The sequence below is a fragment of the Leptonychotes weddellii genome, chromosome 9 (genome assembly GCF_054177405.1).
Source record: "Leptonychotes weddellii isolate Sample4059 chromosome 9, ASM5417740v2, whole genome shotgun sequence".
Classification (NCBI taxonomy): Eukaryota; Metazoa; Chordata; class Mammalia; order Carnivora; family Phocidae; genus Leptonychotes; species Leptonychotes weddellii.
Genome location: NC_138377.1, coordinates 8,937,895 through 8,951,066, shown reverse-complemented (window position 1 = coordinate 8,951,066; position 13,172 = coordinate 8,937,895). Strand labels below are relative to the sequence as shown.

Below are 13,172 nucleotides of genomic sequence, written 5' to 3'. Positions count from 1 at the left end.
CATTTTGCAGATGAGAAAGATTAAGGCTCAGAGAGGTGGAGGCACGTGTCCAGGCCACATGTCGGGAGAGGAAAACCAAGGAATGTACCCTGCTCCTACTCCAGGGCTGAGCCGTCCTACATCTCTGTGGAGCTGTCAAGTCCCGGGGGATAGGAGGGGACGAATGTATCTGGCCCCAACCACTCCTGCTCTAGGCCCCAGTCAGCCCTCGGTGACCACGAAGTCGCCTCCCCTCTCCTGTGAGTCTCAACGCCTCTTTCACTGAAGGCTGACTCGAGCCTCCCCCAGGCTCCCCCGCCTTGCCTGTGGCCTGGAGAGGGTTGATCAGCCATTGCTGAGGCTGGAGATTCCTGGGAACCCTGGTTCTGTTCGCTTCTGCTGCATCAGGCCCTGCTCTTGGCACTTAATCTACATCAATCTATTATATCCTCCTAGTAACCCTATGAGGTAGGACTTGTACTGTCCTTGTTTACAGATAAGGAAACCTGAAGCCCAGAGACGGTATGTGACTTGCACGAGGACACACAGCCAGTAAGTGATGGGGCCAGGATTTGAACCTCGGCAGTCTGATTCCCCAGGCCACACTCTCAATCACTGCCCTACGTCTTTGTAGCAGTCAGGGTTTTGCATCACGACGCTTTGACTTGCCTGCCCCATTTTACCTTCACTGCAGCCCTGTGGGGTAGCCAAAGCAGCTTTGTGGCCTTCCTTTTAACAGATGTGACTCCGAGAGAGACAGCAACTCATCAAAGGTACTCAGCAACTCTGGGGGCTCAATTCCAGGGGCTCTTGACCCCTTGTCTTTGCTCTCTTCCCCTAGCCCCCTCCCACAAGAAAGAACAAGCTCCTGCCACTGACATGATTCCAGACCCTAATCCTTCCAGTCCTTGCTGACAGGTGACCTCGCGGCCCCATGTGGGCTCCAAGGAGGTGGCTGTGGTGGGGCAAGCAGGTGCCACCAGGCCTGTTCCCACGCCTTTCTGGCATGCTGGCTTCGCGGCTTCCTGGAAATCTTATGCCAGTGACCTCCTGCTAGGATCTCAGTGGAAAGTCTTATTATTGTTAGTGACGCTCTGTTTGCCTAAAATCTGCCTCTAAAACCTCAAAAGGAAATTCACACACCCAGGGGGGCTAATTGCCTCCTAATTTCTATTTGTGCCGGCACAGGAGGCCTGACCTCACTCTGTAGAGGTGCTGGTCAAAGGCAGGGCTGGGGCCTCACCCTGGACCACAGCCATCGCCAACAAATGCTCCCTAACAGCCGTGGCAGGCCCGAGCCCGGGAAAGAACAGTGACAGAGACTGTCCTGGGGCCGCCGGCCAAGTGGGGCTGGTAGCCCTGGCAGGTCACAGCTGGCCTCCAGTGATCCCCTGCCCAACCAGGGGAAAGTGACAGGAATGTGGGAACATGACTGGATGCTGCCTATGGTCCCAGAAGCATCCTCTTGCTAACGCAGGAAAATCATCTCATTTGTGCCCCTCTGTAGGACTCTGCCAATCTGGAAGTAAATGTGCCCTGCAGGACAGGGTCTGGAGAGCAGCCCCTGCAGGCCTCCCATTTTACAGGGGGTGAAACTGAGGCCCGAGCATGGGGTGGGGACGAGAGTGAGGTCAGATTGGAGGTGGATGACAAAGCCAGGGCAGGATGTAGGTGTCCAGAGGGCCCAGGGCAAGGCCTTTCCGTGCTGCCCCACCCCACTGGCCCCAGGGAGTGGCCGTGTCGGCTGTCCTGCCACAAATCATCACTTCTTTCCCCCAGCCCATGTTGTGGGACTCAGGGCTGGAGGAGGGGGGGTACCTCACGAGAAGGGCTGGAGACTCCCTACTTCTCCCATTGGCAGGTCCTGGGCCCACAGGGCTCAAAATGTACCTCATGAAGAAGAACAAAGGTGCCCACTGCCCAGTCGAACCTTTGGTGTCTGGGAGGCCGGGTTCCCTGCTCCCCTCTCTCCCTTCCCCAGTGAAGGGCCACACCTACCAGCCCAAGCCCCGAGACCAGAACAGACCCAGCTCAGGGCTGTTCCAGGGAAGCCTCCCCAAAAAAGTGTTAAGTGGCTTGCAAAGGTAATTTAAATTAGAAGTAAAAGAGAAAGAATGGTTAAAAACGAGGGCATCAGAAGCGGGGCCCAAAAGGCCAGCCTCCGTTATATGCCAGCCACAAAATAGACTCTAAGATCCTGGTTCTCTATCGGGCTGTGGGTGAAATCATCTGGGCGGGTTTTAGAAACCCTGAAGCCCCAGCCCCAGCCCAGACTGCTTACATCAGAGTCTCTGAGGATGAGTGAGGCCCAGACATCAGGGGTTTTAGAGCCCTGGGCAGCTTCCAGCATGTAGCCAAGGCTGAGACTTGGCTTTCTTGGTGTTTCTCTAAATTCAGGTTAAAGGATGTGTGGGGCATCTGGTCTTGTCCAACACAAACCGTTTCTCAATAAATCTATGTGTGGTGTTGAGTTTTAATCTCATAAGGTGCCTTTGCTAAACTGGAAGTGAAGTACAAGGTAACGCGTGCCTTGGAGGTGACTTCGGTGTCCTGGGGGCTCCTTTCTCAGCCATACCCGAATGTCACAACCTCTGGTTTAAAGGCGCTGTGGAGATGGCACCATCTGGTGGACCCGGAGTGCTGCTTTCCACACTATAGACGGGCAGGGTGTTTTGGCAGGTGGCTGAGTGCGGAATGCCTATGGAATGTCACATCAAGTCCCCAAGCAGCCTGCGGGAGGTTGGCGTGGAGAGGGCCGTTAATGCCACATGTCTGAGGAGTGAAGGGCCCAGGGCTTGCCTGGCCGTGGACCCTGCCAGGTGGCAGAAGTTGCTGGGAACCCAGCTTCAATCCTTTGTTGGGCAGCCCTCAAAAGTGGCCTGGCCCCTCTCAGTCTTGGGGAGCAGAGGGAAATGGGGCCTGGGGACAGAGGGGGAATGACCAGGGAAATCACTTTGAGAGTCATGAATCCAAAGCAGATTTGGGGGAACACAAGATGTTCATACAGGTGGTTCCAGAGGGGACCAGCCTTGCTCCCTGGTCATCCTTAGGCACACCTAGTGCTCCTTCAGCTGCCCCTCCAGCTGGGGCCAGACTGCCAACATCGGGGTCCACTTGAGGCATCTGGGTGTGATGGAAGGATGCCACTCTGTGGTAAGCCGCTTCCCATTTCCTTCCTCTGCAAAATCAGGGCTTGTATTAGATCAGTGATTCCGCTAAGGGTGTGGATGGGCTGTATCTGGTTGGTTGGCTCGGGGAGCTTTTCAAAGGTAGAGGCTTAGGCCCCCTCCCTCCTGGAGGTTCTGGTTTAGTGCTTCTGGGATGTGTCATTTAGCAAATAGCCCAGAGAGATGGTGCTGTGCACAGGCAAGTGTGGGGATCCATTGGGCCTGGAGACTTCCAAGGGCCGTCTCCTTCATTCTTTGGATCTCTCCCTCAGGGTCATGCTTGAGATAAACCGTGTTTGTTGACTGATGCTGGGTCTTTCTGGGGCCGAAGAGAAAGCATCCATCTTGCCCGTCACCACTGCCTGACTTGGTGCTTTCTTCCCTCTACTGGCTGAACTGAAAAATGATGGAACGTGCTCTTCCTACCTAGGAGAGCGTGAGCGCCGACCTGCGGGGTACCTGTGCCCGGAATTCTGTGGGGTGCTTTAATTCCATTCTGTATCCACCTCACTAGTCCTAACAACAACCCCATAAAGCAGGTGTAACTGTCCCCCATTTTACAGAAGAGGAAACTGAGGCTCAGAAGGGTTAAGCAACGTGACCAATGGCTTCAGCAGGAATGCAAACCCAGGTCCGTGTGCCTTGCAGCCTGCTCTGGGGTTCAGGGAAGGTGGGGTCTCCTCTGTGCATATATCCGCGGGGGGTGGGGGGCATCTTTGGTTGGCCATGTATATGGAGCCTGGGGCTTCAGGGGTCTGTCTCTTTGTCCCCATTCCACTCCCCAGGATGTCACTCTCATCCCCATTTCCCTCTGCCTTCTCAAACACAGCCGACACCCCCCAACGTGCACAATCTGTGTTCTTCTCTCTTCTCTTTGCCTGATGGCAGGCCGTGTTGCCCAAAGTGTGTCATCTGGGGTGCCCTTGATGGAATTTTATGTGACATGTTTTCTTTATTAATTGTGAATTGGCAATTTCAGTGATTTAATAGTGTGATGAATGTTTCCTTTTGAAAACAAGTTCATTTTAAATAAACATGTCTTCAAAAGAAAATATACTCAACAGTGAGAGTTATAGATGCCTACCATCAGGAAGGAGGTCTGTGAATGGTCAAAGTTTGGAAAACACGGGTCGAGTGGGTATCACGGAGCCCTGTCACCCTTCAAGAGCAGCTGGGGTTCTGCCCTCCTCGGGGAGCCTCCCCTGAGCCCATCAGCTGGCCGTGGTGCTGATGCATGTTTAACCGCTGGCTCCTCAGGGGGCAAAGGGGGCCCTGAAATGTTGCATTCACCAATTTCCGTGGTGTAAATACTCTCACTGTGGCCGATTTCAGGCTGCCCTTGTGAACAGTTGGCTCCCGTGAGCTGGTACAAGCCAACTCTAGCACACCTCTGCCTCCAGCCCCTGCCAGTCTCTCTCCTCCAGGACTGCCATGGAGCTCAGCCTTCATGCTCTTTCATTACGTTATGCGATCATGTGTGTGTGTGCATGTGTGTGTGTGTCCTGCCCACCAGATCGCCCCCTGAGAACTTAAGCTTCTCTTGTTTTGCTCAAAGTGCCCAGCACATAGTAAGTGCTCAGGAAAGGCTAGCTATGATCCTCGGCACTCTCTTTGTTATTGTATCGTTGGTACTATCTGTATTAGTCTCTGCAGCCTCTGCCTGCTTCCTAATTGCCTGAGAGGTTATCTTTGCATCCCCAACAGAAATAGGCACGAGTCCAGACTCATATCTGGCCCCCCGAGTGCAATGCCTGTAGATGGGACATTTGTAGCCGCTGAGCTCTTGCCATCTACGAGATGTGTGACCTTGGGCAAGTCACTCAACCTCTCTGTGTCTTAGCTTCCTTGTTTGAAGAAATGTAGATAATAGGATCTACCTCCAGAGATCTGGTAAAAGGCTTGTTAACAGTAGTCAGGAGGGTGAAGTAAGTTGATAATGTAACGCACTCTAGCTTGCCAACTGCTGGAGAGTCTCCTCCTCTCTACCTGGAAGGTGCCCTCCACCCCGACCCCTCCTGGGCCTCCTGAGTCCCGTGGGCGGGACACTTGCAGCCCCCGCTCCAGCAGCGGGGAGCCACGGAGCACGGTGGCAGGGCCCGGGCTGACCTGTAGTTGCCCTTCTTGGAGGCGATGTGCAGCGGGAGCATGCCATCCTTGTTGGCCTTGTTGGCGTCGGCGCCTTGCGAGAGCAGGAACTCCACCACATCCTCGTGCTCATTCTTGCAAGCCTCGTAGAGGGCGGACGCATTGTCACTGGCCTGCGTGTTGATGTCGGCACCTGGCCAAGGAGAGACAGATCGAGGAGTGAGCGGGCGGTCACTGTCACGCGCTGTGCCGGCCACCGTGACACAGGGGGTCATTTAACAGCAACTCCCGTCTGCAACAGCGAGACCCAGGGGGCCTCTTAGAAGCAAAAGCCTGCCTCGACAATGCTGGCGTTTACTGAGCACTTACTACGTGCCAAGCACCCTGCGTGACGGGTGCTCTCTCTTTGAATCCACAACATAGCTCATGCCATCGGTCACAGCTCTCACCGGCATGTGGCTGACAAGGACACCGAGGCACAGAGCACCTACACCACGTGCCCCAGACCACCCAGCTCATAACTGCAGACCCAAACTTGAACCCAGATGGTCTGACAGTGGAGGCCCCGACAGATGATCTGATGGCAGAGGCCATGCTCTTCACCCTTGCTCCATGTGAAAGTGACCGAGGCCCTGTCCTGAGGAAGCCCCCTGGCTCGAGGAGCGTGCAGAGCCCCCTAATAAGGAAAGGCCCCAAGAACTTTATTAATTGGGATTTGTTCTTCTCTGCCTTCCGTGGCAAGGAATAAGGGAGGGATTGCTTCCGGTCCCCTCTGCAGAGGGCACAAGAGCATGCTGGGAGGTGAGGAATCGAGCCAGGGACAGGCTCCATCAGCCTCATCTCCTACATCTTCTCCATCTCTTGCTGGTAAGGGAGAGACCCATGGGTTTCTCTGCAAAAAGAGGTACAGTCTCTTCACCAGTCCCTCCTTATTTTGGAAGGAGATAGAGTGGGGACAGCAGTGAAGTGTCAGTAGGGGCTGAAATCCCAAACATCTGTTAACCACAGCTGTGCTCTGCCTGGGCATTCTGCTGATTTCAGGCTTTCTGGTAATTTTCAGTTTTGATAACTGACTTCTGGTCTAGTGGAAAGAGCACAGGCTTTTGTGAGCAGCAAGAACCAGCGGAAGTTTCTGTTTCGTGGCTTGCAAAGGCCTGTGGCCTTGGGCAGCCTTCAGGGGCCTCAGTTTTCTCATCTGTTGACTGGGAATAATAGTACCTACTAATCAGGGTTACTTTGAGGTGTAAATAAGATAAAATACGTAAATATCTGCTATGGGCTGGTTGTTTGTGTCCCCTCCAAATTCATATGTTGAAACCAAATCCCCCGTGCGATGGTGTTAGGAGGCGGGGTCTTTGGGAGGTGTGAGGGTTATGAGGGTGCAGTTGTGCTCCTGAATGGGATTAGTGCCCTTCCCAAAGAGACCCCCAGGAGCTGCCTGGCCCCTTCCACCATATGAAGACCCAGCAGGAGACCCAGGCTGTCTATGAACTAGAGACAGGCTCTCACCAGACAACAGATCTGCCGGCACCTTGATCTGGGACTTCCCAGCCTCTGGAACTGTGAGAAATAACTACCTGTGCTCTGGAAGCCCCCCTGTCCACAGTGTTCTCTTACAGCAGCCCGGACGGACTAAGACAATCTCCCGGCACAGTGCCCGGCACAGACAAGGTGCTCCCCAAAGGCCAGTCCTCCGGGATGGAGGGACCCGGGCACAGAGGCTGGCTTCACTCTCCACCCTGCGGGAAAGTCGGCCAATAGGTCCAGGCTCTTGAAGTCAGGCTCCCTGGAAGCCTGGACCCTGCCAGCAAAGCCGCCCGCTCTCACCAGAAAAATATTTGGATTTGAAAGTGGACTCAGCCCACAAAGGGAGCAGACCCTGACTCAGACCATCGGCAGGAGAGCTGGACAGATGTTTGGAGTTGGCTCGTTCCCCTTGCCGGCTGAGCACCCTGCCCTCTGCCCAGCCTCCTTGCCTGGGCTCCCAGGACACTGCCTGGGCCCCTTTGTTCTCAAGCTGGTCAGTCCAGAGTTGTCCCCGGCTGCAAGGACGTGCCCTGGATTTGTTTTCCCAACTGCTTAGGCTCGTGCTGGGGAAGCGGGTGTTTATCCAAGCAGAGTCCCATGCTGGTAATTCTCGAGGCCCGCGGTGGCGTGGTGGAGCGCAAGAGGTGTTTGGAGTCAGAGGCTTGTGGCCGGAATCCAGGCTCTGATTGTGACCAATCACCTAACCTCTCTGAGCCTCAGTCTCCTCATCTGCTGAATGGGATGAGGACGCTGCCCACGTTATACGGGGCTGTGGGAAAACCCCATTGGATCCGTGTTCCTGTTCAACAGTGTCTAGCACACAGCAGGTCCTCAACAAATCACTTCAGCTCAGCCCGGGGGTCTGTCGGGCTTTACTCCTGGTCCCTGTGTTGCTAGAGAGGGAGGCTCACTCCCCATGGAGAGAGAGAAAAGAAATCAAAGGTGTTCTCGGGGAAGAACAGAATAACGATGCTCTTTAGTCAAAAAAATGTCTCAGGGTGTATTCTGTTCATAATGCAGGCAGTGGTATTTTGTTTTCTCCTGTTAAGTGACTAAGATTTTTCCCCAGGCAAAGAGTGCCAAGACCCGGGTTCAAATCCCACCTCTTCCACTACTTTGCGGTGTGAACTTGGACAAATCACTTTCCCATCCCGGTCCCTGGTTTCGTCATCTGTAACATGAGAAGGTGACCTAAATGTTGTCCGAGGTTCCTTGTGGCCTTGAAGTGTGACACGGTGGAGAGGGAAGTGGTTGAGGTGTCAGGAGACCAAGAGTCTGGCTCGTTCCACCACTAATTCGCTACAGACTGTCAGGAAGTCCCTTCCCCTTTCTGGGCCTCAGATCCCTCATTTGTAAAATGAGGATGTTGGGCTAGATTAGAGAGGACAAACAGGTGGCACGTGGGCCATTCCCCACCCCCACCCCCCACCCCCGCCCCAGGTTTGGTCTAATTGCAGGCATCGCTGGTCGATCACTACACGTCTCCCGCGGAGCCCAGCGACAGCCTCTGAATCCCTCTCAACACAGCGTTCCGAGAAGGTACTATCTCCCGATCGGGGTGTGTCCCCAAGGTGACACCTAAACTTGCCTCCCCTCGGACCTCGGAGGTCCCACCCAGCTGTGCCCCTCCCAGCTGTGCTACGGGACCCAGGGGCCCTTAGCACTCACCGTATTTGGCCAGGAACCTCAGGGCCTCCAGCTGCCCACTCTGGGCCGCCACGAACAAGGGGGTGATGCCGTAGGCATTCTTGGATTCCACCTTGGCGCCTCTGCTCACCAGGATCTCCATGACCTCCAGGTCGTTGCGAGAAACAGACTCGTGCAGCGCTGTCCAGCCTCGGTTACAGCGGTGGTTGGTGTCCGCGTTGTGCTGTACGAGGATCCGCACGGCCTCCACGTTCTTGCGCTCGCAGGCTGTGCCCAGGGAGAAGCCAGAGGGTCAGCAGGGCCCTGGCAGGACCTGGCCGGCCGAGACATCACTCACTCGTTTGTCCATTCAGCCCCTCAGTCCCGTCAGCCGTTCACTGGACAAACACCCACTGGGTCTGTACTGAGGTCCAGTCCCTGCGTTTTACCCAGGAAATACACCTAAAGTAATAGCAATCCTAATAGCAATAAGACTTGCTGATGTATCTAGCACTGATTATGGGCCAGGCACCTTACACAGCCAGCTAATAGAATTCTCCCAATCACCCTCGAAGGATATCGTGTTATTATTCCTTTTCACAGAGGAGGAAGATGAGGCACGGAAAAGTTAAGCGACTTGCCCAAGGTCACACAGATAGTGACAGAACAGGGATTCAAGCTCAGGCAGTCAGGTCCAGAGTCTCTGTCCCTTGGGGGGTTCCAGGGTGTCCCTAACTCGTTTCCCTCTTCAATGCTACCTACTTGAGTCCTGCACATTGACAGGGTCAGGAGAGGGGGAGGGGGCTGTCATACTCCTGCTCGAAACCCTTCCTCAAAGGCTACTCACTTAAATTGAAGTAACATATGTCTTCTGGGTACAGCTCATCAAGTCTTCTCGAGCTGCTCAAACCTGCCTGTTAAGCTTCCTTGCTTTCTAGAACCTAAATGCACCGTTGGCCCTGGCCCAGGGTTATCACCAGGGAGGCTGGGCTCTCGTCCAAATTCACCACTTCTTCGAGTCGGTCAGGGGTGAGTGCGAGAAGGGACCCCAGGCAAAGCTCCCTACCCTCAAAGCCTTGTAAACCAGAGATCACAGAACCTTCCTGAGAGGACCCTGTGGGAGCACCGGGTGAGGCGGTGTGTGGAACGCTCTAGCACGGTGCTTGGCACATGAGAGGATTGCACGCAGCACCAGGGCCTAAGCTGTGGCTGAGAATTGCCCAGTGTTCGGGAGCTCTCTCTGGGACAACTGCATCTCCAGGTGATGGCTCTGGTGTCCAGGTAGATGTGTCTTCTGAGAGACACTTCGACCTCCGGTGTGCAGTGGACCCAGTTACCAGCTACCCGGTTCCTGCTTCCCCTGGAATGTTCCGGGTACTGGATACCAGGCACATGGGTAAATCAGGGATTTCTGTAGTGTTTCAAGGTGTAAAGGTCCTATCATATTTGTAAGCCCCAGGGCTGATTGCTTAAGCATGTATGTATGATCTGAATGCTTCATAATGTCATAGTTCAGCGTGTGTCGCTGGCAAAGAGCTCCCTGAGTTTAAAGCCCAGGTCTGCCCCTTGCTGGAGTATGTGAGATCCTGGGTGCCTCGTTCCATGTCTCTATGCCTTGGGTCCTCACCTGTAAAATGGGGGATACCTCCCATGTAGTGCCTGTCTCATACATAGGTGGATATTAGGGTTAAGTTAAAGAACAGCGCCTGGCACATAGTAAACACTCAGTAAATGCCAGTTATTATGATCATTCAGATTTTGACTCTGGGCATTTGCTAGAGATGCCAATGTCCTCGGATGATGTATTGAGTGAGCTAGGAGTTTCCAGGTTTTTAAAACATCCCAGAGGTACACATTTTCTTTCATACCTCTTTGCCTCTGCCTCTGCTGTTCCCTCTGCTTGTTCAGCTGCCAACTCCCTCCTGTTCCAGCTCAGCTCAGGCACCACCTTTTGTGGGGGCTCATGCCCAGCATTAGAGTCCTCCCCCATGCTCCCACGTGCATCATGCTGAGCTCTCTGCTGCCATTAGCTGGCTGTTATGTTGTCTATGTGTCAGTGCCCACTGGGCCGGGAGAGCGCATGGGCACAGATCATATCCTTTTGTTTCTAAGGCCCTCAGCGCTCCTCAGTGTGCCTGGCCCATGGAGGACTTGGGATGTATGGCCCGAGTAGGTGCATGAATGAACGACTCAATTATACAAGTTACACACCTGAACGAGGCTGCCCCTTCAAAGGAGACCCCTGGCTGGGGTGTGTGGGGGGTGGGCAAGGCTCCCGATTGCCCACCTACTCTCTGGAGCCTTCCCCAGAGAAGCCCACTCTGGGGGGCTCACCTTTGTAGAGCGGTGTCTCTCGGGACTTGTTGGAGATGTCAGGCTCAGCCCCAGCCTGGAGCAGAGATCGGAGGCAGTCCAGGTGTCCCCTGCACGTTGCCAGGTAAAGGGCCGTTTCCTCCTGCAAGGTGCGCTGGTCGATGACTCCTGGGTATGCTGGGGAAAACAGACGGGAAGTTCATGAAGGGGGAAGATACCCCCTCCTCCTCAACACAAAGGTAACCCCAATTTCCAACGACAGACATGTGTGGCATCCACCTAAATTTACCATCCATCTTCTCGGCCCTGGACTCAGTTGCTTTCACAGGGCTGTTTCAGCTTCCCAGTCTTATTAACTCAGCTCAGATGCTGCCTCCTCTGGGAAGCCTTCCCTGGTTGAGCCCCCTCCCTCTCTGAATGACCCTGTCCTTCCCTTAAACTTCCACCAGCCAGGGCCAGAAGCTCTGTCTCATACAGCTGTTTCTGCCCTAGCATATGGTGGTGGGCTGTCTGGGGTTCACGCTACCTCAGGGCAGAGCTAACTCCTGTCTGCAGGTGTTATCCATATACATCTGGCTTGGGGGGAAGCGGAGGCTTGGAGAGGGTTTGCCCAGGTTCCCACAGCTGTGGGGGACGGCCTTGGCAGGGCATAGGCACAGCTGTGGTATTTTCCACACCACATCAGTCCCTGGAACATTCTGGAACAAGCTGGCAGTGGCTCTCCCAAAAAGTGAGCCCTCCCTCGTTCCTTTTCTAGGAATTAGGCTCTCCCGTCCCGAGAGGCCTAGAGAGATGGCAGCCGGGTGGGTGGGGACAAGTCACTTTCTTCTCCCAGCTTGGTGATTTTAACTCTGCAGTGGGGGTGATAACCTTGCCGTGCTCCCCCACCCCCACCAAGATTTGTGGGGCAAAGAACGCGAAGCTCCAGAAGGAAGGAGCCTCTGCCCTGGGTCCTGCTCCCGCCTCTGGCTGCTCCCAGAGTCGCCGCCTCACCTTGCTGCAGGGCCTTCAGGCAGCTCAGCTGGCCGTAATAGGCCGCCTCATGCAGTGGCAGCCAGCCTTCCTTGTTGGGCTCTGCGAGATTCTTCCCTGCCTTGATCATAGCCTTCAAGGCCTCTTCGTCCCCTTCCTTGATGGCCTTCACCACGGGGTCCACAGGCCTGTGACAGCAAGGGGCGGGTCACTCCTCAAGACCAGAGCAGGGCAGAGGTGGGGCCGGGCAGCCTGTCTCCCAGAGAAGCAGGACGACTGGTGGCCAGGGGCAGTGCTGGCCGTGGGACCACTCGGTCCTGCTTGCCCCTGCTGGTCTGGAACAGGTGCTCAGGGCCCCTGCAGCCAGCGGCCTCCTCAATAAGGAGAGTAATCCTTCCTAACCCACATGGGTGTGCCCTGGAACTCGGCCCCGACCTTGGCCCTGACCTTGGGCCCTCCAGCTTATCCGTCCGTCAGCTATCCATCACAGCTTCCTCAGGCCTGTCACCCTCAGCCTGGGGGCCCAGGTCAGCCTCTCTCTGCCTCTCGTCAGAAGCCCTCATGTAACTGCTGGCCTTTACAAGTCTTTGAATGGTTGTTTGACTACTGTCTGTCCCCCCACTAGACTGAGTTCCAAGAAGACAGGAACAGTGTCTTTATTTCTTTATTTCTTTCTTCTCTCATGATTTCACTCTCAGGGCTCAGCTCAGTGTCTGGTCCATAATAAGTGCTCAATAAATATTTGTAGGAAGGAAGGAAGGAAGAAAGAAAGAAAGAAAGAGAGAGAGAAAGAAAGAAAGAAAAGGAAGGAAAGAAAGAAAGAAAAAGAAAGAGAAAGTGGAAAAGGGAGAGAGGGAGGGAGGAAAGAAGGAAGGAAGGAAGGGGGGATGGGAGGGAGGGAAAAATTCAGAACCTAGGAACCCCAACAATTACTTCACTCCTTCATTTCTTTTATTTCCTTCTATTTCCAAAATGATGGCCTCTCCCCTATGAGCATTGTGCTTGTTTCTTTGGAATTATTAAAATATCTTGCTCAGGGGCACCTGGGTGGCTCAGTCCTTTAAGTGTCTGCCTTCGGCTCAGGTCATGATCTCAGGGTCCTGGGATCGAGCCCCGCATCGGGCTCCCTGCTCAGGCGGGGAGCCTGCTTCTCCCTCTACCCCTCCCCCTGCTCATAATCTCTTTCTCTCTCTCAAATAAATAAATAAAATCTTTTAAAAAATGAAATAAAATATCTTGCTCAAAACATTCTTCACAATTGCCTCCTTTGAGCATTTGGAGGACATACTGGCCTATAAAAGTCACTGTGGGGGCTCTGATCAAGCCTTGCCAGTGTTTGGTCCCCCCGTGAGCATTCCTAGATCTGGGGCACTTCCATGCCCTTAGCTCCAAGTGGGCACCCTGCAGGGAATGTCTATAAGAAACAGGCTGAAACATGGCAAGCTCATTCACTTCCACAGATGGAAACCGGGGGTCTCTTTTAGACAGAGCTCCTTGGTGGCC

At 54.3% G+C, this 13,172-nt stretch overlaps 1 protein-coding gene across 1 annotated transcript in view; it reads right to left on the bottom strand.

Annotated features, from left to right (window-relative positions):
* ASB2 (ankyrin repeat and SOCS box containing 2) overlaps window positions 1–13,172 on the bottom strand; it is a 41,908-nt gene that overhangs the window by 5,811 nt on the left and 22,925 nt on the right. The window contains exons 4-7 of the mRNA XM_006747840.3: window positions 11,691–11,857; window positions 10,719–10,874; window positions 8,427–8,672; window positions 5,253–5,424 (exon numbers count right to left, since the gene is read on the bottom strand). Of these exons, the coding sequence (XP_006747903.1) occupies window positions 5,253–5,424; window positions 8,427–8,672; window positions 10,719–10,874; window positions 11,691–11,857 (741 nt within the window). The remainder of the gene's footprint in view (window positions 1–5,252; window positions 5,425–8,426; window positions 8,673–10,718; window positions 10,875–11,690; window positions 11,858–13,172) is intronic.